The 23469-nt window shown below is 42.0% G+C and overlaps 1 protein-coding gene across 8 annotated transcripts in view; it reads right to left on the minus strand.

Moving 5' to 3' along the window:
- Window positions 1-1475: 1475 nt before the first annotated feature.
- The window catches only part of TMX3 (thioredoxin related transmembrane protein 3), a 33717-nt gene continuing 11723 nt past the window's right edge, over window positions 1476-23469 (minus strand). For 3 of the 8 annotated variants that reach the window (XM_016120994.2, XM_036230121.1, XM_036230122.1), the window contains 11 exons: window positions 22736-22816; window positions 20223-20322; window positions 19530-19607; window positions 15840-15906; window positions 14782-14880; window positions 11965-12022; window positions 11752-11805; window positions 10922-10978; window positions 7549-7678; window positions 6312-6380; window positions 1476-4837 (listed from right to left, as the gene is read on the minus strand). In XM_016120994.2, the coding sequence (XP_015976480.2) occupies window positions 4589-4837; window positions 6312-6380; window positions 7549-7678; window positions 10922-10978; window positions 11752-11805; window positions 11965-12022; window positions 14782-14880; window positions 15840-15906; window positions 19530-19607; window positions 20223-20322; window positions 22736-22816 (1042 nt within the window). In that variant the 3' untranslated portion in view covers window positions 1476-4588. The other 5 variants (XR_004953765.1, XM_036230120.1, XM_036230117.1 and 2 more) reach the window with 5 other exon arrangements.

Consider the following 23469-nt stretch of genomic DNA (forward strand, 5'->3'; position numbering starts at 1 on the left):
AAGAAAAAGAGAAAAGTAGGACTTGCAACTGAGCACTGTGGGTAGACACTGAGAATCGGTTACGGCCCAGAAAGGCATGAGGGCTGGGGCCAGGGCTGCCCTTCGCTGGTGTATGCTCAGCAGTGCACAGGAGACGTTTAATATACAGCTGATGAGAAAACAAATTGCAAGAAAATAATTGCCGCTTTTCCACTGGTTTAAAACACCTTTTATGCGGTCAGTTTAGAGAAAAGTTGAGGGCTTATGAACATTATCAGGAAGACATGCAGGAAAGTCAAATAATTTTCCTTTCTATATTTAATATCCACAAATATTCTAAATCTATTTAAATCACATTTCATCTCTTCGCACACACTAATAATCCTACTGGATACTTATAACTCCATAAGCTTATTCATTTCACTAAAAGCACAAAATGAAAAGGATTTCCAGAGATGTTTGTGAACCTACATATTTGTAAGTGTAATTTAACGTTAAAGAAATAACGTTTTCTTTTCTACCCAAAATGTTAGAACTTAAATTTAAATTACAGAAAGAGGCCCAGTAAATTTAAACATATGAGGATTTTTCGTTCTCAATGCCCTCGCTTTTCTGTGGTCAACAATGACAAAGTCTAAATGAAGCGAGAAAGAAATTTAAATTCCAAGCTATGACTACGTGTCAGTTACGTTCTAGACACATGTCACGTGGGACTCACTGAACCTTCGCAATTTGATGAGACCGGTGCCACCATTCGCCAGGGACGACCCCAACCGCACGCACGTGAGCGACGAGGACAAGGATGCGGGCGGCGGGGCCCCGGGGCCTGCGCCGTGCCGTGCAGGATGCGGTGCGGGCCCGCGGCCTCCGTCACGCCCCCGCCACTCAGACCGGACGCAGCCAGACGCGCGGTCGCTTGGCCACGGGCCATCGGGCCAGCTGGTCCACACGCACCCACGAGTCGCACGGCGCCGGCTTCTGGCCTGTGATTCCCGGGCCGGGCAGCTCTCGGGAAGCGATACGCCCACAGTGCAAAACGTGAAACGCGAATTAACACATCGACATTTATGTAAAGTGTTCTTTTTTCACAATATACTCTCCCCACCGCAGGCTATTTTTAAAAAGGAAAATCTTGAGTCTTTAGAGTCCCATTTTACTACGGGACAGTGCAAGTGAGGGGTGGCCGTGCTGTGTCCAAGACCACAATTTAGCAGTTGAACAAGGACTCGAAACTCTGTAATATTTAAAAATAATCAGGTTTTACAAATAAAAAATACGTCAGACCTACGAATCTTAGGTTCTTCGTATGTGAGGGGGTTAGAAAACGCTGTTTCTCAAGTCCGTGTAAACTCTAAAATTGTTTTGATAATTCAAATAACTTATGCTTTAATAAAAGGAATACTTTGTGAAAGATCAGTCTTAGTTGTGCTCTTTGCTTGTACAAGGAATTATTCGTGTCGCAAAAAAACCAAGAGATAAATAGTACAAAAAAATGATTACAGGTTTTCAATTAATTTATTTTAGAAAAACAAAGGTTTACAATTGGTGCCTTAAGGCCGGATATCAGGATTCAACTAGTAATACAGGCTTTCGAAAAACCTTTATAGGCAGTCCACAGTAGAAAATTATCTTTTGCCCACTCCCGGACTCAGACACATTCAGAAAAAATAGATATTTATAAAAATAAAATGGCAAACCTAACCCCACCAGTTGATAGTCTTACCACCCCAAACTGGCTTATTTGAACGACTTCTGCATCATGACAGTAGCTGAGTTTTCCCTGTCCTATTGCCACGTCACACTGAAGCGATGACAAAAATATTTAAATTACTTTTTGCAAAACCCAAGCCCCTCCCCAAAGCAGCCCCAGAAACCACACACAAGAAACAACAAAAATCCACTAAAAACAACATAGCTAGAGCTGCCTGGTGAACTACGCAGACAGACCCTTCCTTTGACCTCTGGAAAGCTGCCTCTAATGTCACCTCTCAGTCAGATACCAAGAAGTGCTGTGTATGCAGAAGAAGATGAAAATTCCTGGTCTGATCCACCTCGAATAAGTTTCAGAAGGCGGCTGCTAGAGAAATATTAATGCACACAACGGAACAGGAAGGATGCAAGCTGACGTGGGTGCTCGGCTTGATTAAAGACATGCCCTTTCTCCGAGAGGTCTTTGACGACTATCTGAGCACCAGGTTCAGCAACAACGAGCATCCAGGATTGTGAATTTTAGAAGTCAAAAATAGAAACTTATTGCAACTAATAGAGAAGGCAAAAAAACTCCAAGACTGAAGGACAGTCCCTCTAGTGATAGGTCATCATGGTTAAGATTCATCGATCAGTTAAGACGCTATCTGTTCTACCAGATTTGTTAAGAAAGCTACTTTTATTTTGAATTATTTTTTTTCCTGGAAATGAAAATAGCCTTCCTGGTAAGCTCTGATACCACAGCGAAGGGAACAACATGCCAGCGAACAAACATTTTTAAATGTTTTGAGAGCACACGCTTCGGCAGCACATATACTAAACTTGTTCTGTGAGGAGTCTGACAAGATTCTAAAGATGTAAATAAAAAGCAAAGTTTTAAGACAAAAAGAAAGAAATCAAATGTTTTGGTTATAAATCAGCCACACTTTTTGTTTCCCGATGCTCTGTGAGGACAACACGGGGCAGCAGCACTGAGCTGTGGAAAGGCAGGCGAAGGCGGCGGTCTGAAACCCCCCATCAGACGCAGGCTGCTGGACTCCCGTCGGTACACACTGGGTTTTGCTTTTTTGTACTTTTCCCTATTGAGGTCATTCCTTTCTAGGTGATGCTTACGACAGAAACATGCAGATGACGCAGGGTGAAGATGCGGAGACACGAAAAGCAAGGGCATTTCCTGCGACTGCCTCTGTCGGCGCCACTGGCTGAGCCTCTACTTCCTCGCTGCACCGAGACTCGAGCGAAGCGTCCGTGCTCGCCTCTCAGCCCTGCGACCCCTGAGCGCAGGAACGTGCACCTTCCAGGAGGACCCCTCGCGTCTCCGTGGGGAGGAACACCCTTGCTAAACGAAGAGCCTTCGTCTTCCATGAAATTCCCTGCACAGGTGGCTGCGTATGTGTGTCATCATTAAAGGAAACGATGGCGTGACAATATCACACACCAATAAAGTACACGACACAAGAAAACAACTGCCTAAGATACAGGTTTCCGTTTAGCTGTGATCAGCGTGGCATCGGAGATCACCAAGGCTTGGGGGTCAGAGCCCTAAACAGCTTCAGAATCAGGACCAGGAACTACATAGTTTTAAAGTGATTATAAACATTTTGAATGTTCAATAAAATCCTTTATATTGAATAATTCAATTACTCAATGAATAATCACCCAAATAAGTTACCTAATAAAAATTCAAAACTTATCTAAAACAAAGACCTCAAAAATAAACTAATCTAAAATAAACATATCGAACTGATATCTTAAAAAATACCCATTTCTATCCATTACTCAAGACAGAATTCCTATGTTATTTCATTACGGAGAGAAGATGAGAGAACTGAGAGGATGGAGGGAGCTGGCTGCCCTCTTCGGTCACTGGACATGAGTCTTGTTGACGGAATGATGGTGTCACTCATTACTCATTATGAACAGGCCCACGGCACTGTGTAACGGGTGTATGTCGACACAGTTTATGCGTACATATGGATGTGTGTGTATACAAGCATAGAAGCATCTATTAGACGGTAAGCTACCAGGCCATAAACATGAAAATATATTACTCTTTAAAAAGCAGCAAGAGCCTTTTATCAAAGGACATTTTTAGAAGAAACTCCAATATAGAAAACAGAAAGAAAGTATCCGCCTGGCTAGTGCAGGGCAGGGTGACAGCGCCTCCGGCTCCCGCAGTGACACCTGACGAGTGTCCCAGGCATGGCTTGAAATCACTGCTCCAAGTAAATCCAGTTTATGTTGCAAAGATTAAACATAAGTCTATTTTCCTGCCACTCTGTAGGCCAACATTTTATAATGCAACTAAGTATAAAGTTAAAAAGTAACATTTCTTTTAAAAATAACAACTAACAAAATAAAATCACTATGCTATATAAAATCAAATTATTTTTAATCTCATAATCTTAATTTGACCCATGGAAAAAGTTGTTGGTTCTCCCTTAAAGTGCCTAAATTTTAAAGACATAATTTTGTCCATATAAATCTTATCCAAAATATCAGAGGAGAACGGATGGGTAGGAGGTGGAGGTATTATTTTTCTCCATCAAACATGAATCTTCTACCTGACTGACCAATTTAAAATATTCTGCCCGAGAATCTTAATTCTGCCACAGAATATTGGACAGAGGAACATGCAAACCGAACCGATCTGCTGTAACAGCATCTACAAGGTAAACAAACCGTGATGGAGTGTGTTTTGTTTGCCTTAGACAAACCTTTCCTTCTCTGCTCCAAACACCTGCCCATTTACGGAAGGGACCACTTTAATCCATGCAGTTGGTAATAGCAAAATACAAATAACACATTCTCTTCTGCGAAGATCATGATTAAACGTCTAAATTCAATAAATAGACTCTTGAATAATCTGACACGCTACAGGATCTCTGACGCTGGTGAAACCTCAGTCTTTCTTCTTCTCCGAGACGTCCTTGGGCTCCGGCACGGCGGGCACCGGGCAGTCTCCATCTCTCGGCTCCTGCTGTCCTCCGCTCTCGTCCATCGGCTCCGGGCTTTCGAGTTCACTTTTGGACACTTCTATGTAACCTCCGTCTGTGTCGGCGGCGTAGATGCCGTAGCACATGACGCTGATGACACCCAGTGGCAGGCCGAAGAGAAAGCAGCCCATGATGGGAGAGCTCTTGAAGATAGACTGCGGAGAGACGTGACAGCTCAGTGTCCCCCAGACGGACTAAGAACTGCGACACCATCCTTCTTCTCGCTGCCCCCCGACGTGCTTTTAGCTCTGATGAAGCCACGTCGGCTTCTGCAGTAACCACTGCAAAGGGACTGTAAGACACGGGTTTTACGCGTGCATGTGCGTAACCACCTACCGGCCGCGGAGAAGGGCACCGAATACTCCACGGCCTGTTCTAAAGCCGCTGATTTTTCTCACACTACCCACAAAGGTCTAGAAGGCGCAGCTGGAGCCACGTGCCCAGCGGCTCTCGAGCTGCTCCGTGCACAACAGGGCTCTGCTCGCTGAGGAGGGGCACACGCCTTCTCTGCACGAGACGCTTCCACTATCTTTTACTCATCAGGTTAGTAGAAAAGCCACAGTGACTTAATGATTTCCATTAATAATTTATATGCTGTCTCCTCAGCTCCCCAAAAAGTAAAAGCAATTTCACTGAACAGGTTTTTCGACTGTGTTGCAGTCTATGGACTGTGACTCTGACTCTGCAAACCACAGAGACAAACTCAGAGGAGAGCAAGGTCCCTGTGGGTTGGGACAGCAGCTTCCCACGTGAAAGTGTTCTCAGGCAGAAGCCTGGGCGAGGGTGAGCACGAGGCCGGCCATGCTGCGGGGCCGGCACTACCCAGAGGGCCCGGCGGGGGGGGGGGGCTGGCACAGCCCCGACACCAAGGACAACCCCTGGATAGAGAGTATTCTGACGCGCACCGCAGGAAAGGGCACGGAAGGTGAGCAAACCCCATCGTTTTGCTAATGTAAATTCTGCTGCGGGTACAGAGTGGGCTGGAGACAGGGCAAGAGGGAGCGAGGACAGTAAGCAGCAGCCAGACACACGCTAAGGGCCGGTCCACGTTGGTGACAACAGGAAATAAAGGAAATTACCTAATAAATTGAAGGACACATGGAATAAGTCAAATACTGTTAGAATTTATTTCTCACCAGCTCTAGTCTGATGATTGCTTTTGGCCAGAATGAATGAAAACGTCGATGGAGTAGCTCCCAGGAGGCAGCCAGAACTAAGCGTGAGGCTCACATTTAGGGTGCCTCTGCTGTCACACTGACTGACAGTCAAGGCCAGGCTGACAGGAAAGGCTTCTGAGAGTTCCAAGCAAGAAGGGGGCAGACCCAAGGGCTGAGCAGGGCAGGAGGAGGGAAGAGACTCTGAAACACTTTAGGCCACGCCATCAAGTTAACTGGCTCTGAATTCCAGTTCACCACCAAGCAGAAGGGGAAGAACAGGGAAACTATTTTCACCTGAGGCAGAGAATTTCTTAATGTAAATACAGCCTAGTAATCTTACCTTGCAAATTAAAGGGATGCATTTTTCCCCAATCCTTTGAAATTCCAGATTTTACCTTAACTGGACATAAAGGAACTGCGTATCTACATATTCTCAGTGATCAATGACATTAAACGAACTGTGACGACTTACCACGATAGTAGACTTGGCATCAAACGCTATTCTTTTCAATCTCTGCAAAATGCTGTCACCTCCTTGGGCCTTGAATTTAACAGGAAAAGTCCATTAAATTGTCACGGAAGCGCCACACCACCCCGCTTTCCTGTTACACAGCCTTACCACGGCAGGTCAAGGGTCACGCACAGAGTACACAAAGCACCTGAGAGGGCCATGCCACCTGCCTCCCAGCTGCCCACGTGGACGCTCTGATTCTCCCCGAAGAGCACACCCTTCCGCTCACGATCCAAGCAGCTCGGCTGTGCTGACCCGTCCTGAGGTGACCTGAGGCCGTGAAACACCTTCACCTTTGCCACTGTGTGGGGAGAGTCCCCTGAGGCTGCCGCTCGGCAAGGGGAGTGCTGAGAGGAGGTTCCTGAGGGGAACCAGCCTCGCTCGGATCCCCGAGCTGTGCGAGCCAGCGACACCTCTCGTCACACAGTCTGAGCGGGTTCCGCTGCCTCACCAACAAACAGGGCCACTCACCCCGGTGTCTTCCACAAACACAGAATTCATGATCAAGTGTTTCCAAAGCGGAAATGCTTGTTACTCTGTGAGCCAACGGCCATGTAAAGTTTGTGTAAAACTGAAACAAAATTCTCACAAATAACTAAACTTCTTGAAAGCACAGGAAGTTCATATTCTCTATTTTAGTCTAGTCTACTGAGCTGAGGCGCACGTTGGTCACAACCTGAAGTCATTTCATGACCCACTGTCTGAAAAGCACTGCAGGAAGAATTGTAGAAAAAAAGACAGTTAAGACCATCTGGTCCTCATGTCCGAGAAACCTTTCATAGGGTTTGGAACTTTCCACTGGGGCTCTGACTCTCACTGCAGCTATTTCTTTAGGAGCTGTGGTCCTACTCACAGGTGTTCTTAGGATCGATCCGAGTACCTACAACCAGTCGTGCTCTTGAATCTGGGAAGCTTCTATGAGCCAGAAAAGTGTGCCGTCGGGACAGCTCTGCACAGAGCACACCCCACACCTGACTCCACGGCAGCAGAGCCTCGCGGTCACCGCGACACCCCAAAAGACCCTCCAGGTAACCCTGTAAGAGGCAGTCCAACCCACTAGTGGCCTCTGCCACCGAAGAACCTTGTCTGCAGGATGTGACTGTCCCCTCCCCGCAGGGATGGCCGCCTCTCCCTTTCAGAATCAGAAGGAAAGGAAACCCCTTTCTCCATTCCTCTGAAAAGGATGCGAACAACTTACTTCTACTGTGCCGTCCAAAATGCTACGAATGAACTGGACCAAGTCCTCGGCGCTCTGAATCTGTCTGTCCAGTAAAAAGTACTGTTGGTTCGAAGTGTTCAGCACAACCACAGTCGGGATTTTCAATTCGCTGAGAACAGAAAACCAAAGAAATCAAAATACGCATTAAACAGACATGACAACTATTCCGATAAATGTTTATAGTATATCTAAATAATTATAATTACAAAAAGCAGGAGCTATATTGATGGCTTTGCTTCCCTTTGCCTACATAAACTTGTTTTTGCATCTATGTAAAAAATAGCTAAACTGTGATATGAAAAACATTCTAATATACAATATCAGACAACTGAGTATTCACAAGTAAACTTAAGGGCAAAAATTATGATGTGCGAAGTATCAACTTCAGGGCAGTATGACTCCCTGCCACACATCACTGTCCAGCACACACGACCCACCTCCGATGGCACTCAGGTGGCGAGCGGGAAGGCCATGCTCTCTGGAGCTGCACTGCTTGCTTCCAGATCTGGGGCTTTTCCATAGTTTAGTTTTTTAAGGTTAATGTTTTTCATTTATAAATGAATAAAGGTGTGTGTGGGGGGCCCTATCTTCTTATAAAAACCAAATGATTAAATACTCGGCTCAGCACCCTGGACTGTCGGCACCCACCATGTCCCACACACAGGCCACCGCCCCTCCGTGAGCCACCAGACTCCAACTCGGTTCGCAGACAGAAAACCGCACTAGTACCATGAGAGTCACTGCACTGACACTATCATTTTTCCTTCAAAGACTGGTTTTTGCATCACCACCAAAGGAAGGCACAGCTGCGGGACTTGGTCAAGTGCAAGGTGACAGAAGAGGCGAAGTGGAGCCGGAAACGTGCTCGCATGGCTGGGCGCGCCCCCCCTGTGTGTGGTGGCTGCCGTGAGGAGACGATCCCCAGGAAAACAGCCTGCCAGGGTCAAGGACATTAAAGACTGGCGTACACCTGAGCCTAACTGGCCCAGCCAAGGTCGGCCACACCCAGCCAAGGGAGGGAGAATAAATGACTGCGGTTTCGGTATAATTCATGGGAAGCAAAAAAAAAAAATTCTATTTTCATGGAATGGATTAGAACCTGGCCTTCCTATAAAAACACATCTTATGAAAATATTAAATACAATTGAACTAGAAACTATTTGTTTTGAAGTAATTCAGTTTGAATTACAACAGAAAATAGCATCATCTCACTCTATTCCCTTTTAATTATACTCACGAAATCCCAATACAAAATAATTTAATAGACCAAAGGTCTGATAGTACCCTATTTTGAGAAAAAATAAAAAATATAGTCAATGCTACAATGTATTTATTTTTATATATCACTTGTTTGTCCTAAGTTAAAAATATTTTAGGCATCAATCCTTACTAAATTCCACGACTTTATCTGTCACCATTAATGTCACAGCAGTTAAGTGCTTCTCGAGCAAGAGATTTGAGGACTGGATCTAACTTTTTTGTTGGGCACCTTTTGGCATATCATTTAACTTACTTGAGTTTCTTCCAAGAAATATGAATTTCCTCGTTTTCGTAAAATGCAGATAATAATGGTACTTACACCTTACTGAGTTACTGTACAGGTTAGAAAACATACATGACCACTTAGTCCCGTGTTGGTCACAGGGCAAGTGCTCAATAAAAACTTTCAATTATTGTTACGTGACCACCATACGCCTTCTCTCTTCTCTCAAAAAAACAAAAACCAAAAGCACAATATGAAAACACCCCGCCCCCCCAAACTACAAGGGGCGGTGGTAGAGATCATGGTTGTTTTCTGACCTCAACTACAGCTCAAAATTTCTGCTCTCTCTCAACGCACGTCAGAAGCAGCACTCAGGAAGCAGCGCCTTGCCACCTCTCTAGATATCCCGGACGTCACCCTGGGTCGAGCAGCCAGCCGGTCACTGCGCCCAAACTGCTTTGACCTCTTGCTCACTCTGTTTAAGCAATGGTTTCCTACTTTGTTTTGACTATTAAAAATTCGAGACCAATTTTTTTCAAGTCCTTTTAATGACTGTAGAAATCATTTGTTTTACTTTTGTTTGTCATGATTTCTTCATTATATCTTATATCTGGTACTTTATATCTCTGGCAAATCTCGAATTAGAATAAAAGAGACAAAAACTGAACATAAATGAAGAAAAATAACACTATAACTTCAGCTTTTTAACTGAAAATTATGAATGTCACTTTGAGTTTTTAAGTTTGGTTTTCATTTCCCCACTGCTCTTCCCTGGAAAGTGGAAGACTCTAATTTAACCCAATATCCTGCAACCATGAACGAAGCCACCTGCTGCACCTACGCTCCTGAGCTGAGGGAGGGAAGAGAGAGACAGCACACCGCGGCCCACCGACCGGGGCCTCCACGCCGCCGGACAAGCGCAGCCGCCTCTGGTGAGCTTCCCCAGCGGCGCCGGGGGCCGCCGTGAGCGCCACCACCCTCACAAGCCCCGTTCGCCTCCGCCTCCTATGCCCGCCTGCTCTTATGCTCTGCCTGGGATCACCTCTCTGCGTTCCCCCATCAGCTAACCTCTCAAACGTCAGCACTTCTCAGTCTCTGCTCCTCCGGCGAGCGTGTTCCGAGCCCCTCCCCCTCCGTGTGCACTGGGGTCGGGGTGGGAGTCCGTGTCCAGAGCCCCCTACCACACAGACCTTTTCACACAGTTCTGTGATAATCGCATTGTCTTACCCAGCGGACCATAAGCCCATGAAGACAAGGACCCTAACTTACTCATTTTTTTGCATCAACAATGGCAAACACAGTGTATAAAATACAGTAAATATTCACTAAGTGTTCACTGAATAGGTTTTTATTTGAAATTTATTAATTCAGTATAGGTATGGCAAATGTTTTCCAATATCAACTTTCTGAAGTGACCAATCAGATCCTTACAGCATAAACATAATCAATGAAAATTCGAAATTGCATATTTTTCTTATAAAGTTATTTTAGCCTGTTAAAATAAATTCTTCTAGAATAGCTGTTAATTCTTGAATGCTAAATTTTCTACTTAAGTTACATTTGTTCATTAAAAGTGAACTTAAGGTGTGTATTGAACAAAAACTACAAAATTTTAAGATTTCAAATCTCTTCTTTTCAAAATATTATAAATTATTAACACTGAATTGGGAAACAAATATTTTAGTATAGAACAATATAAAAGTTTCAAATATAGATTTAAGAATTAAAGTGAAATATTTAATGGAAGAATATCTGCAACAACATACACCAAACACTTATTTGCTTTTTTCAGCTATGAGTCCGTCTGTCAGAAAATGAAATTTAAAAATTGATAGAATTAAAAGCAAAATCATTTAGCACTTTACTTACTCCATTAGCAAGGTATTTATATAGTCGTTCCCATCCATATGTCCAAACTGAAAATCCCTAACCAACAACGACAAACAAACAAAAAAATAGTGTCATATTAAATACAAAATAAACAACTGAACTTGGTAATAGCATGTAAACATGAATCACAATGTGTAGGAGTGTGAATTCTACAGGCTGTTGAGATACAAATACACACAGGTAGAATTAAATTATGAGACATTTCTATTTTGTTTACATAAAATTAAAATGCAAGGCAACAGAAGCTTTTCCAAGTAAACACGTTTAAGAAATATTACCCACTTACTCTAAAACAGGACTAGAAGATGCTCATACTATGTAACAGGAGATAAGTATACATCAGTAATACACCATTAGAAGACTGAGAATAAAAGGGGAGTAACAGGTAAACAATATAACACATTTACACTGAGCGTCTCTTATGGCAGCAATGGCTTAGCGCACAATAAAAACGCACTTATTTTAACATTCATTATGCTGAGCGCCTGTTAACGATCATTTGTCTAGCTGACTTGTGATTGTTTCTTTACCTTTGTCTCAAATGTATGAGCACATGTGCATGTGTTCTTACCACAAACTCATCCCAAATCAAGGAGCAGGTGTAATACAAATTATAAAAGGTTTTTTTCTTAATTGTAGGACATATTTCAACAAATTTCAAGTCTAAACAATTCATACAGAAATGTAATATACTATAATTCACTTCGGCTCCTTGATTCATCTTTGAAAGTATAAAATGCAATTACTTTTGGTTATTATAATACAAAACTAAACCAAGATTGAGGAACATCCAGAATGTAAGCACCTACCTGTGGAACTCATCTCTGTGATCTCTAGCGACTTCCTGAATAACTGACTTTAATCTGTAGAACAAATACAGAATATTTCATTTCTTCACTTAAAGATTATAATTATTCGATAATAATACCTGCTGACTTGGCTAACACTGCAAGAAAAGATACTATGTTGTTTATCTGAAGCCACGTAAAGTTGGAATTGGGCGATGTCTGCAGGCACTATACCTGATATGCTCGACTGATGTATTTTTCTCATCAATAACTGCAATAGCCACGAGCTTTCCTGAAATCAAGAATGATATAATATAAATAACCTTAACTACACAAACTTTTCAATTATTATAGCTGCGAATCAGGAATCAGTAAACATGACTGCTAGAATTTAATTCTAGTTATCCCACATTATATACTGAGTAGAGTGAAATCAGTAAGTCAACTTCAGGTGCGAATCCCTTCCCACCTCCCATCCTCGAAATGCAAATAGTAAATACTTAATGATTCAAATACACAAACTGTATTTTTTCACACAATCCACAGAATCATTAAAATAAGCCGTCTGTCAAAAGCTAAAACCATAAGAAATAAGCTGATAAGGAAATGTACCACTAATTGCCACAGCTCTAAAGAATGGTCTACAACAAGAGGAGGACTCTGACTCTGCTGTTCCCTCTGGTGCCCTGGCCGCTACCTGCTAGCAACAACACACCAAAGAAACCCGGCTCGTGAGATGCACGCAGCCCTCTGCAGAGCGCACAGCATGTCTGCCTCCGACACACATCCTCCAGGAAGCAGCGCGGGAGCCGAAGACCAGAGCCCACCCCAGCAGGGCCCGTTCCGGTCCAGGCCCGGGAGCACCCTGGGGAAGCGCCGTCTCTGTCGGCTGTGTGGCTTCACCTTTGCAAACGTCCACTTGTTTTTAGAAGCTGGTACCTACTGCCAAGTTAATAAGGGAGCTGACTGACATGGCGTGCTCAAAAACACTGGGACAGCTTCTGGGTCAGAGTAGGTATATAACTTGAGGATTAAGTCAATAATCTTTCAACATAATCCCCACATCTTAATGCTTCTTTCCTAATTTCAAGTGCTCAAAAGTGTCTTGCATTCTACATAATCCTGACTCTTCCTTTAACCCTCAGCTGCAAACATCATTCCATATAATTAATGACTTCTCCTCTGGAAATGTCATTTCATGCACTAGTCAGTGCTTGGTTTTTGCTGTGCTTCTTTCATTCTCAAGTGCTCCATGTGTTTTTTTCAAAATGCCTACAGCATGTGGGGCATCCCTCCACAGGCCAAGCATGCAGTTTCTCACGCATAAACTTCACAGTTCCTGAGCCCGAGGCGTGTGCCCGGCACCGGGCTAGTCCCCAGGCGTGGTGGCGAGCGCAGACGTGGGCCTGGACGCGGGGCAAGCACATGGCCCTGCAGGGCGGACGATCACAGGGATGCGCAGTGCACAGCCGGAGTCCGAGGGGGAGACACGTGGTGTTTTCATAACGGAGCCCCACGCAGCAAGCCACAGCAGTTTTGAGGGGTCCGTAAAAGATTTTCCTAAGGAAGCAGCGTTTGGCGTGAGTTTGATGCATGAAAGTAAATTAACTACACACGTCCAGGCGAAGAGCACAGGATGCATGCAGGTGCTCTGGCGCGAGGCACGTGGCCTCTGGTCAGTGCGGCTGCAGAAGGGAGCGGGTGGGGAAGGACGAGAGAGAACGAGGCTGGCGCCTCGGGCAGGAGTCAGAAGCTGCGGGCTCCGGAACTTCTCGGAAGCCACTAGAGTCAGGACTTGGTGGCGGCGCCTGTAGGATGAGTGGCCGGGTGAAATGATGGCTGAAGCTGATACCCGACAAGGGCGGTTTGGTGGACACACGGCAGGAGCACTGACTGCCACAGCCAGCTTCTTTCCAAATAGATCTGGGAGGAGAGACCGAGCCAAAGCTGCCTATTTTAATTGCCTTGAGGTCAGGCTGTCTCCTGTGATTACAATAACTGAAAGGAAAATGACTGTATTCCTCCATTTTCTCCTTTTTCCTTTCACATGGGCTTGGAAGAATTAGCAAGTAAATCTAAAATCTTCGACAGTATCCACATGTCAGGATCCAGCACTGAGCTGACGTGTGCCCCCGAGAAGGACAAGTGAAGACAGAAACACCACCGGATAGAGAATATTAAAGAACAGGCTTCGGACCAGAACAAACACCATCCTAAGAAAGATTTATGAAACAACAGGACCGCGAGCGTGTTTCTATTTTGTATTCTCAATCAGGTTCAAGAGCAGGACAGCAGGAAGAGGAAGCTAGAGCCTGTCACTTCTCAAATAAAAAAGCTGAGCCTTCGGTAAAGGTCCCCCGTTCTCTCCATCTAAAACTCCCCTTCCATCCCACTCATCACAAAGTCGTGAATGGAACCAGATGCTGCAGTGACCGTGACTTCCTATGTTTTAGAAACTAGTACCTACTGCCAAGTTCCTGTATTTGCTAGAAATTTATGGAACATTTCCTCCTAAAGCTTACACAGGTAGCTTCTTATAATTTTTATAGTTTTCATGCATTTGAGACCATACAGTTAGCTTCGTATAGCTTTCTTTTTTGCATCTATATTTATACTTGCTTTGCCTGTCAATTTCAATCACGGAGCTTTAAGGAATCATGCAAATCTGATACTCGTATTTTCCTCACAAACAAAAGCAGGCTTTAAAGGTTGTGAGTTCTATTCAGCTTCTATCACGAAATCAGCCTCCTGAGCTGGTTATAACCAGCTTCCTGGTTAGTTATTTTTTCTCATTTCCTCATAATCCAGGCTCCGTTTTCCTGTTGCTCTCGGTTCTATAAATAAGCCCTCTCTAGCTGCTCTTTGACTTACATATTAAGATATGCTCTTTGGTAATATTAATCTATATTCTCATAAGGCAAAACTGGCATTCAGGTCTAAAGAAGAAATTATAAATAGAGCTTAAACTTCATTTTCTACAGAATCTGATTTAAGTCATCAATTAAGGAAAAATTCTGTAGGGTGAGGGAGAGTTGTACATATGTTTGTTACCAGTGTCTCCAAGTTCATACAAGAGGAAGCCATCCACAGTCAGATAGTTCTGAAACCTCTCTCTGTTGATCCAAGATGAAAGATCGCCATCTTCGTACTCTTAAAAAACAAAGTTGGTATGTTACAGTGTAGTTAAGTCTGTAAAATGTTGATAATGTCGTATAACATGGCTGATGCGTGATCATAATCTGAAATTATAAATTTCACTTGTAAGAATCTACTCTAAGTGACCAGATGCACGAACATTCATACACAGAGCAATTCTTCGCTGAGCTTGTCACACTGCCCCGAGACAGCTGAGGGCACTGTCTGGGAACTGTGGGAACAGCTTTTTGATAATGCCAAGGAATTTTGTCGGTTTTGCTAAATGTTGTAACGGCATGTGGTAATCTAAAAAAAAGGTCCACAATTTTAAAGAGATGCTTGAGGAAGCACGCAGTGATGGACTGCCACTGGGATTTGCTTTAAACACTTCAGCAAAGAAAAGCTTGTTGAAGCAAATGTGCTAAGTTCTCGGTAAGGGTCCGGGCTGGGTGATGGGCATGTTCGTAGAGGTTTGTTATTCACCATTCTCCTCATCATGATGCATGTTTAACATAACGACAATATTTCATAGAGTCGGTGTTTGCTTCGAGGAGACATGCTGAGCGGCAGGTGCGCGGTCAGCCCCGCCCGCCAGGGAGGCGGCGCGCAGGGAGGAAGCCGCGGGCCTCGCCGCCGAACACGTTTTCCTGCCTCACCGGTGTGTGTGTCTGAAACGTCATGTCTTTTTAACAATTAAATTCGGATGTTTTAAAGTAATATACAGAATCTGCATCGCCTTTACTTCTCAAAAAGGCAAATGACTCGAGCTAGAAAAATGAAACTTTGAATGAAAGAAAACTAAATGGAAAAACTAAAGTTGAAGGGTAAGAAAAATGCAGCATCAGTCTTTCAAGTAATGGAAACCGTGAGCAGCAGCTGCATTTACTAAATCTTTCATCAACACCTAAGTCCTACAATGGGCGCAGCATTTTAAGTTTAAAATGTTTTATGTGAGCTAAAACTCTGGAACTTACCGTCATAAACAAAGTAAGTTTCATCTTTGAACACGAGCACTGCGGGCATTTCTTTCAGCGTCACGTACTGCAAAATCAGACACGGAAATAATTTTATCGTTTAAAAAATTTCAATGGACAGCTATATTTTCAAAACTCAAGGTAACACCAGAAATACACACACAAATGACAAAAGTTATAGTTAAAAAGAGCCGTCAGATCTACTGACATACGAGAGAGCAGCCTTATACTGTAAACCCTTAATAAGTGGGACCTTGTAATTAATAAGGGATTCATTCACAACGTAGCTTCGTACAATAATTATCTGTGCTGTAATTATTTCAAAATAGGGAAATTGTAGCATGGAAACCAGTATTGGAGCAGAAGAGATATAATTTAGGTAAGCCACGTAATTTTCACAGGAGTGACATAATACTGAAAGTAACAATAAAGAAATCAATCAGTATGTAACTAATAAAAGAAAGCAACAATAACAATAAAATAAAAACCAACAGCAGTCCTGGAGAGATCACAAAGGGAGGAGGCGTATCTCAGGTAATACAAAACATCTCTACCAAAAAACAGGACGGCACCACGAGAATGGCTATCTTAAGGGCGGGGCGAAGCTTCTGCGTGAGGCTGTGGCAACACGCTCATCTCTACCACCCGATCTCAGCAACTCAGCCACAACGGTGCTTCCCAGGTATGGTTAACGGTAAGCCCCTGTCTTTCGAGGGCACCTGAGTGGGCCACACCATGACTGAACAGCTGAAACCTTGCGGCCGTCTGTTTCCACGTGTTGTGAGTCCCTCCTCCTCCTTCCTTGTCTCCCCCTAAACTACCTCATATTACAGTTATCTGTCTGCACGACAATCTCCTCCACGCATCTTTGAGCATCCCGAAGTCAGAAATTGTCTTAATTCATCTTTTTATCCCTTTATTACACTTATTGCGATTTTTATAAGTGCTAGTTGGAGAGCTAAAGCAGCCTTGCATGACCACGTGTTAAAACTCAAAGTATGGGAAGACCATAAATTCATGGGCTTTGTCCTTGAGAAATCTCTATGGGAGCAAAAATCCTCATGTTATTCTGGAAAAGAACGATCGCCACTTCCCCCAGCCAACTTTTGCAACCACACACTCAGAACTAGAAAAGATATGACAAATATTGATATTGGCAGGAATAATTAAAGAATGATACGGAAAACTGTTAGAAGGCTAATAATAAAAATAAAAACAGCTTGATAACCAAGTCAGCCCATGTAGCAGACGCCGTTTCTGCCCACCCAGATGTTACAGACATCTCAGAACCCCATCATCGTCTGAGGACAGAGATAGGGTCGGACGGTGGCAGGGCCTGGATCGCCCCACGTGAAATGCCCCGAACAGCTTCACAGATGAGCGTCCAGTACTCATTCTCATTTCTAACACTAACTCGGTGTGGCCCACTGTACTTAGGAGACGAAAGTGTATTAAAAGTTCTAGTTCTGGTCCATTCTAGGCTATCATATATTAAGATACCCTAAGGCATTCCAAAATGGGGGTTTACAAGCTTCTGAGGCATCTGTTTAGACTCCGACGGCCTGCATGGCTGATTTTCCAGCAAACCTTCCCCCCCGTCAAGAATGAATGCATACACATAAAATATGGCAAAATAACTTCTTAGACCGAACCAAGCAAACCTGAATGAGTTTAAACTGACCAGAAATTGGTGGCAGTTCCCCAAAGAGTTGAAAATCATTTCAAAATACATATTTATAGGATAAACATCTACGTAAATATTGCGGGAAGCATTAAACACATACTCCAGGTAACTGTAATTGTCTTAAAACAAAATATTTAACAGGTGTGATATGGTTTCTCATTGGAGTTTTCATTGCGGTTCCCTCAGTATTACAGAATTGTACACTTGAAACTTATATAATTTTACTAACCAATGTCACCTCAATAAGTTTAAAAAATAAACTAACAAAATTAAGCCAAAAACGTGTAATATCACATACTTTTGTGAAAAAAATGGTTTTGATTTTTTATAACTTACACTGATTAAAAAGCAAGCTCCCTTGATTTACTCCGCGTTTCCACTCAGCTACTTACAATTTCTCAGGTCCCCTGTGCAGTGACCCTTTTCGGAAGAGAAGCCTCTACCTGTGGCCTCCGATCATTCCCCGCATCCTCGTACACGACACCAGTGAGGAGGCACGTGTCCCCTCACTGCGAAGGAAACTGCTCCTCTTTCGCTACCTTCCCGTCCTCACGGGATCACGCTGCAAGGAGCTCGCTCGCTGGGCACGCCCACTTTACACACTTTTCCTTGTTTCAGATCTTGGCTTGCCACTCATCTTGCCTTTCTATTTAGTGGCTATTTCTTCTCATTTTCCTTTGCCACCTTTAGGTCCTGGACCCTCTTACTTCTTTAAAACTCTACATCCTGCGTTTAAGAAGTCTGTTTATAGAGCCTTAACTCTAGACCCCTATACACGGCTGTGTCTATGATCCTTGGACCTAGGTGTCTAATACACCGAATCAAATAAAAACGCACCATTCCAAACTCCGGATCCCGTTCCCATCACCCAGCGTGTTCCTCCTGCCACATCCTACAGCTCATGCACACCTTCCCCCTGGTGGTTCAAACGCAAACCCATGAGCGTCCTTCACCTGTCCCTCTTCCTCCGGCTCAGCAAGCTCGGCCAATGCCGTCTGCAGAAACACGACGATGCTTTCACTTCTCCCCAGTTCCCACACTAACCTCCGGGCCCACCCTTCCCGTGTTACTTCAAGAGTTCCACTCACGTCTCCGGACCTACAGAAATGCCCATCCGATTCACTCAGCACCTCGCCCAGGGCAACGTCCTTAAAATACACTGGAGAACGAGTCCCTCACCAGCGGCAACGGCTCGGGCGCGCCGGCCACGCCCTGCGAGGCCTCTGCCCGCCTCCGGTTTCCCGTCTCGCGGCATCGCGGCCCACCGGCCCCCGCTGTTCCTCGCGTGTGCCCGGCGTGCCCCGGCTTGGGCACGGCAGTCTCACTTCCCTGTTTCTGCCTCGCTCTGGCCACAGAGCTCTGCACGCTCCTGCATGTCGCAGAAGTCCCAGTGCAGGTGTCGTCTTCTCAGACAGACGCTTCTTGATCAACGGATCTAGCGCAGCCACCCCAACTGTAAATGTCCCTACTGACACTTTATTTTTTTTATAGTGGTTCTGATATGTTTATAGATTTGTTTACTGAGGGTCACTATCCCACTCCGAAGACCCAACAGAAGACCTCACCCGAAACTCTAAACTCGGTCCCTCCCTCCACCTGTGAGAACGCCAGCTCCAGCCCATCAGAATCCCGACTATCTCGCCTGTCACCAACCCCGGACTTCATACGGTGCACGGCACGTGACTAGGGGATAAGAAGTCGCTGTTTTAATTTATATACATATGTATATAAGCAAACCCACGACTTATGAACCAGCTGAGGGCACGAGGTATCACCATTCACTACTGTTATTATTTTAAAGAGGAAAAAAGCATGACTGTAATAATAATAATCCCTAAATGCCATCCACCTGGTGATGTTTGCTTATTAACAGTAAGCAGCCTGGAGCTCTCAGAGTTACTATGTTTACTGTTTCCACATGTCACAGTGACAATAAGTCCGATAGATAAAATCAAGTAATAATTAGAAAAATAGAACTGTCATTAAAATCTAATTTTAAAAATTACCTCAGGAACCACTTCTTCTGAGGCAGAAAAGAAGTATGTATATACGATTAATTCGGAAGCTGCATCTATGTATTTCTCCTGTGAAAATGCAAACAAAAAAGGTGATTTTTAAATATTAAGATCAAAATTCATTCCTCATTAAACATTCATTAAACATTCGGTGCAAGTGGTATCATCATTAGGCAGTTTCATTACAATTTTCTACCTTACGTCCTTTTATGTGAAAAGATGAAATTTAAGCAAATGCAGTAAACTGCTTCTAGAGCAAATGACCACTATAACCAAGTGCTTTCACACCACTCTAAATAAAGTTCGTTAAATACAGCATAAGCTCAGTGTATTTTAATTTGATTAAAGGAAGAGGTGTGGGTAGACACAGATACATATTTCTACAATAATTTAAGACGATGATCTTTTCCCTTAAAAAATTTACACTCAAATGCATTTTGTGGTCTCAAAGACTCAAAATGCAAAAAGCAATATAAAATTTAAATGACCAGGACAATAATAGAAAAACTACAAAGGCAGACACCATCTACCCACTTTTCATTTACTGTATTTCATGAAGGGGAACACTATAGAAGATATCTGAGAAAGTATTTTTATTATAAAAATTTCCAAATTAGATTGAACTAAATTATCTCCAATAAGAGTGAAGCAATTTTTTGGATTAAAAAATAAAATTGTTTATACCTTCAAAGGTGACTCTCCGCCTATGTAAACAAAAAACACACGGTGTCTTTTCCGCACATGCTCGAACATCTGCGCGCTGGGCAGCGGCCGGATCAGGGCCCTGATGGGAAACCACACGCACACGTGACTGCCTGAATGCACTTGACACTGCTGAATTGCACATGTTCAGTTGTTAAGGTGATAAGCTCTGTGTTGTATTTCACCACAATTAAAACCAAACCAAACCAAAAAAAAAAAAAAAAAGAAAGCAATGCAAACCAAAAACAAACTTGCATTTGATCTAAAGACAGTGAACAATTTATTTACTCTTATTCATGTGACAGCCTATTGTGTCCAAGGCCATAAGGTTTAAATGTTTTATTAACTGCATTTTAAATGTATCAGCCGATTCACATAAATCTTATCAAACTTGTGGGACATGGCTACCATTACATCCATATAACAAAAATACAGTACCTGCAATTTAATCTCTGTTTAAAAACTAAGTTTCAAATACATTCCTTTAAAGAGTACCATCATCTTAGCCAGTACTTTGATAGGCAAAAACATCTGTTTAGAGTCTTCAGCAAAAACAAAATAATCCACGTGAGAATTATTTTTTTCTTCCTTTCAAAAGATCATTCACACGAACACACTGAAATACTATCCCAGGAGTGTATAATACTATGTCAAGAATATTTGTCTTACTCTGTCCCCATTTAAATGCTATGTAGTTTTAAAATACTCGATAGAGGTTAAACATCTGAAATGTTTTGTAAGTACATTTTCCTTTCAGGAAAAATAAAAAATGGTAGTCGTAATAGTACATTAGAAACTGATAAAAACAGTATAAGGATTTTATTATAGAAGCATATTTCAAAGCCAAACAGACTCAGAAATGAATTAACATCAAAAGTTGTTACAAAACGTATCACTTACAAAATGCTATTAAAACAACTTAAAGAAGAAACAGTCTTTTAAAAAATGTAGCCTATGAAATTCTAACTCCACCAAATTTGCAAAAAGAACAAAAGACATTTTACAAGGGCAAACATATTTTCCAAATGCACAATTCTTTAGGTGCATTGCATCACTCGATTCTAGTTCTTATTTTTACTTTGGTAATTAACTGGTAAGTGATGCAACTTCGGAACGGACTCTTGAAATTCCATTTGCAATCAAGTCACCCCTAGTTACATCAGGGGAAACCCTTCCTAAACTTAAACTAAAACTCATTAAAAATTGCCAAAACATAAAGGCTAACCTAAATTATGGGGGAATAAAGTACATCCTACTAGCAATCCTCTCATATATTTTAAAGGTATCTCAAAATTAATTCACAGAACAAATAGAGAAAATGTAGTACACAATCAACGAGAAAACAGTGAAAATTATATTATTAAGCTTTGCAAGTTTTAATATATAAAGCTCATTCCCGTCTTTTCTCAAATAATTTAAGCCAAGTGGTATCATGCCACCCAAGTAATGCATTCCAATCTTTCAATTTATATTAAAGCTATTTAAAGCTATCAACAGAATATATCCTGTCAAACTCATAAGAGAGTGCTTATACTTTCTTTTTTTCTGCTTTTTAAAACATTTTTATTTACTTTTTATGGTGACATTGGTTAATGCAACTGACGAATTTCAGCTGTACATTTTAACAGTGAGGCATATATATATTTACATCATGTTCACCTCACGTAGTTAGATTTCTTTCTGGCACCACATATTTGACCCCTTTTACCTTCAAAGTTAATATACATTAACCTATATATATGAGTGTTCTCTTCAAAAAGATGCACATAATCATTTCCATAGTAATAAACACCAATGTTCTTTATAACCGAGCAAGAGGTAGATTAAAACACAAAATCACTGCATTCAAATACACAGGACGTGCTTATTATGGAAGAATCTGTTTCCTTATCAGTAAAGCCTCAGGGATCTGAAACTCAAATAGATCTCTGGGTTCTAATTATGTCACATCCTAAGCAAAATGTGCAGTAACACCTCACAGAAGGCATAAAGCCGAGGGCGACAGAGCAGGGCAAATATTTCAGCTGCATCTAAGAAGAATTTTCCAGTGCACAGGCTGGGGATTAAAAGTCCAAATCTACTGGGCTTTTAATACTGTGAGGTTTCTCTTAAACTCTGAAATATGTAACAATAAAAACTGATATAAACCAGGGAGTAAAAAATCAAAATGATAAAAGAAAAATTAAGATTCACAAGGTTGTGAGAAGTAATCCGATTTTGGAAATGTATTATTAAAAACGGGGAAAATTCTTCTATACACTAAATGAATTTAAATGTGAGGTTAAGAAGTCTATAATACAAAGCACAAATCCTTTTTTTTTTTTTTTAAAGGATCTCTTTATATATGCTATGTAACCGTATCTTTTCTCATAAAGTCAAATTTTATTTAGGTTAAGTCCCTAAAAATATGTGTGTACACTAACATTCTACTAAAGTACATTTAATTTTTAAATATTAATATCATATAGTAAAGGCTTTTCCTAGTAAAAACTTACCCAGATACTCTGTGAGCAAACTCAATAATATCATCTTTAGTTCGTGGTCCTCTATAATTATATGCCAAGTCCCCTTTTAATCTTAAAAAGAAAAAAGAAGGGAAAAAGCTTGAATTATTTCAACTGTTTTAATATTTAATGTTGATCGCTCTATTATATAAAAATTACGGTATGTGAATAATAAATGCGGAGGTGTTTTAGAAGTATCATAACTACATAAATGTAGACAACTGGCTTCAAAAGACAGGCGACTCAAAATATAAAGAAAAAGGCTGTATTTTATTAAAATTACATGAAAATATTTTACTCTGTATTTGATAGCTATATGCTTGACAGATGCTCCAAGCTTACAGTAAACCAATGCATAAGAACATCTACTCTAGAAAATTAGGTATTTTCCAAAAGCCTGCCAATGAACTGTGTCCAACTGAGATTTAAAAAAAAAAAAAAATTGTGAAAGCACAATAGAACATTTATAATTAAACAAAAAATGGAAAGGATAATTTACTTAACACAAGAAAATAGAAGAGGTTTAGCAAACATTTTTAAAAAGAGAGGGAAGGTCAACACAAAACCCAATAAACAAAAAACTAAAATCACTCAAATTTTGAAATTTGAGATCTTAAAATACTAAAATAAAAACTTATTGTGAAAATTAATATGAAAATGATTTAACTACCCACATTATGAAAATAAGGATATGAATGAAGCTCCTAAGAAAATTCAGTAAAATC

The sequence above is a fragment of the Rousettus aegyptiacus genome, unplaced genomic scaffold (assembly GCF_014176215.1).
Source record: "Rousettus aegyptiacus isolate mRouAeg1 unplaced genomic scaffold, mRouAeg1.p scaffold_m13_p_12, whole genome shotgun sequence".
In the NCBI taxonomy this organism is placed as follows: domain Eukaryota; kingdom Metazoa; phylum Chordata; class Mammalia; order Chiroptera; family Pteropodidae; genus Rousettus; species Rousettus aegyptiacus.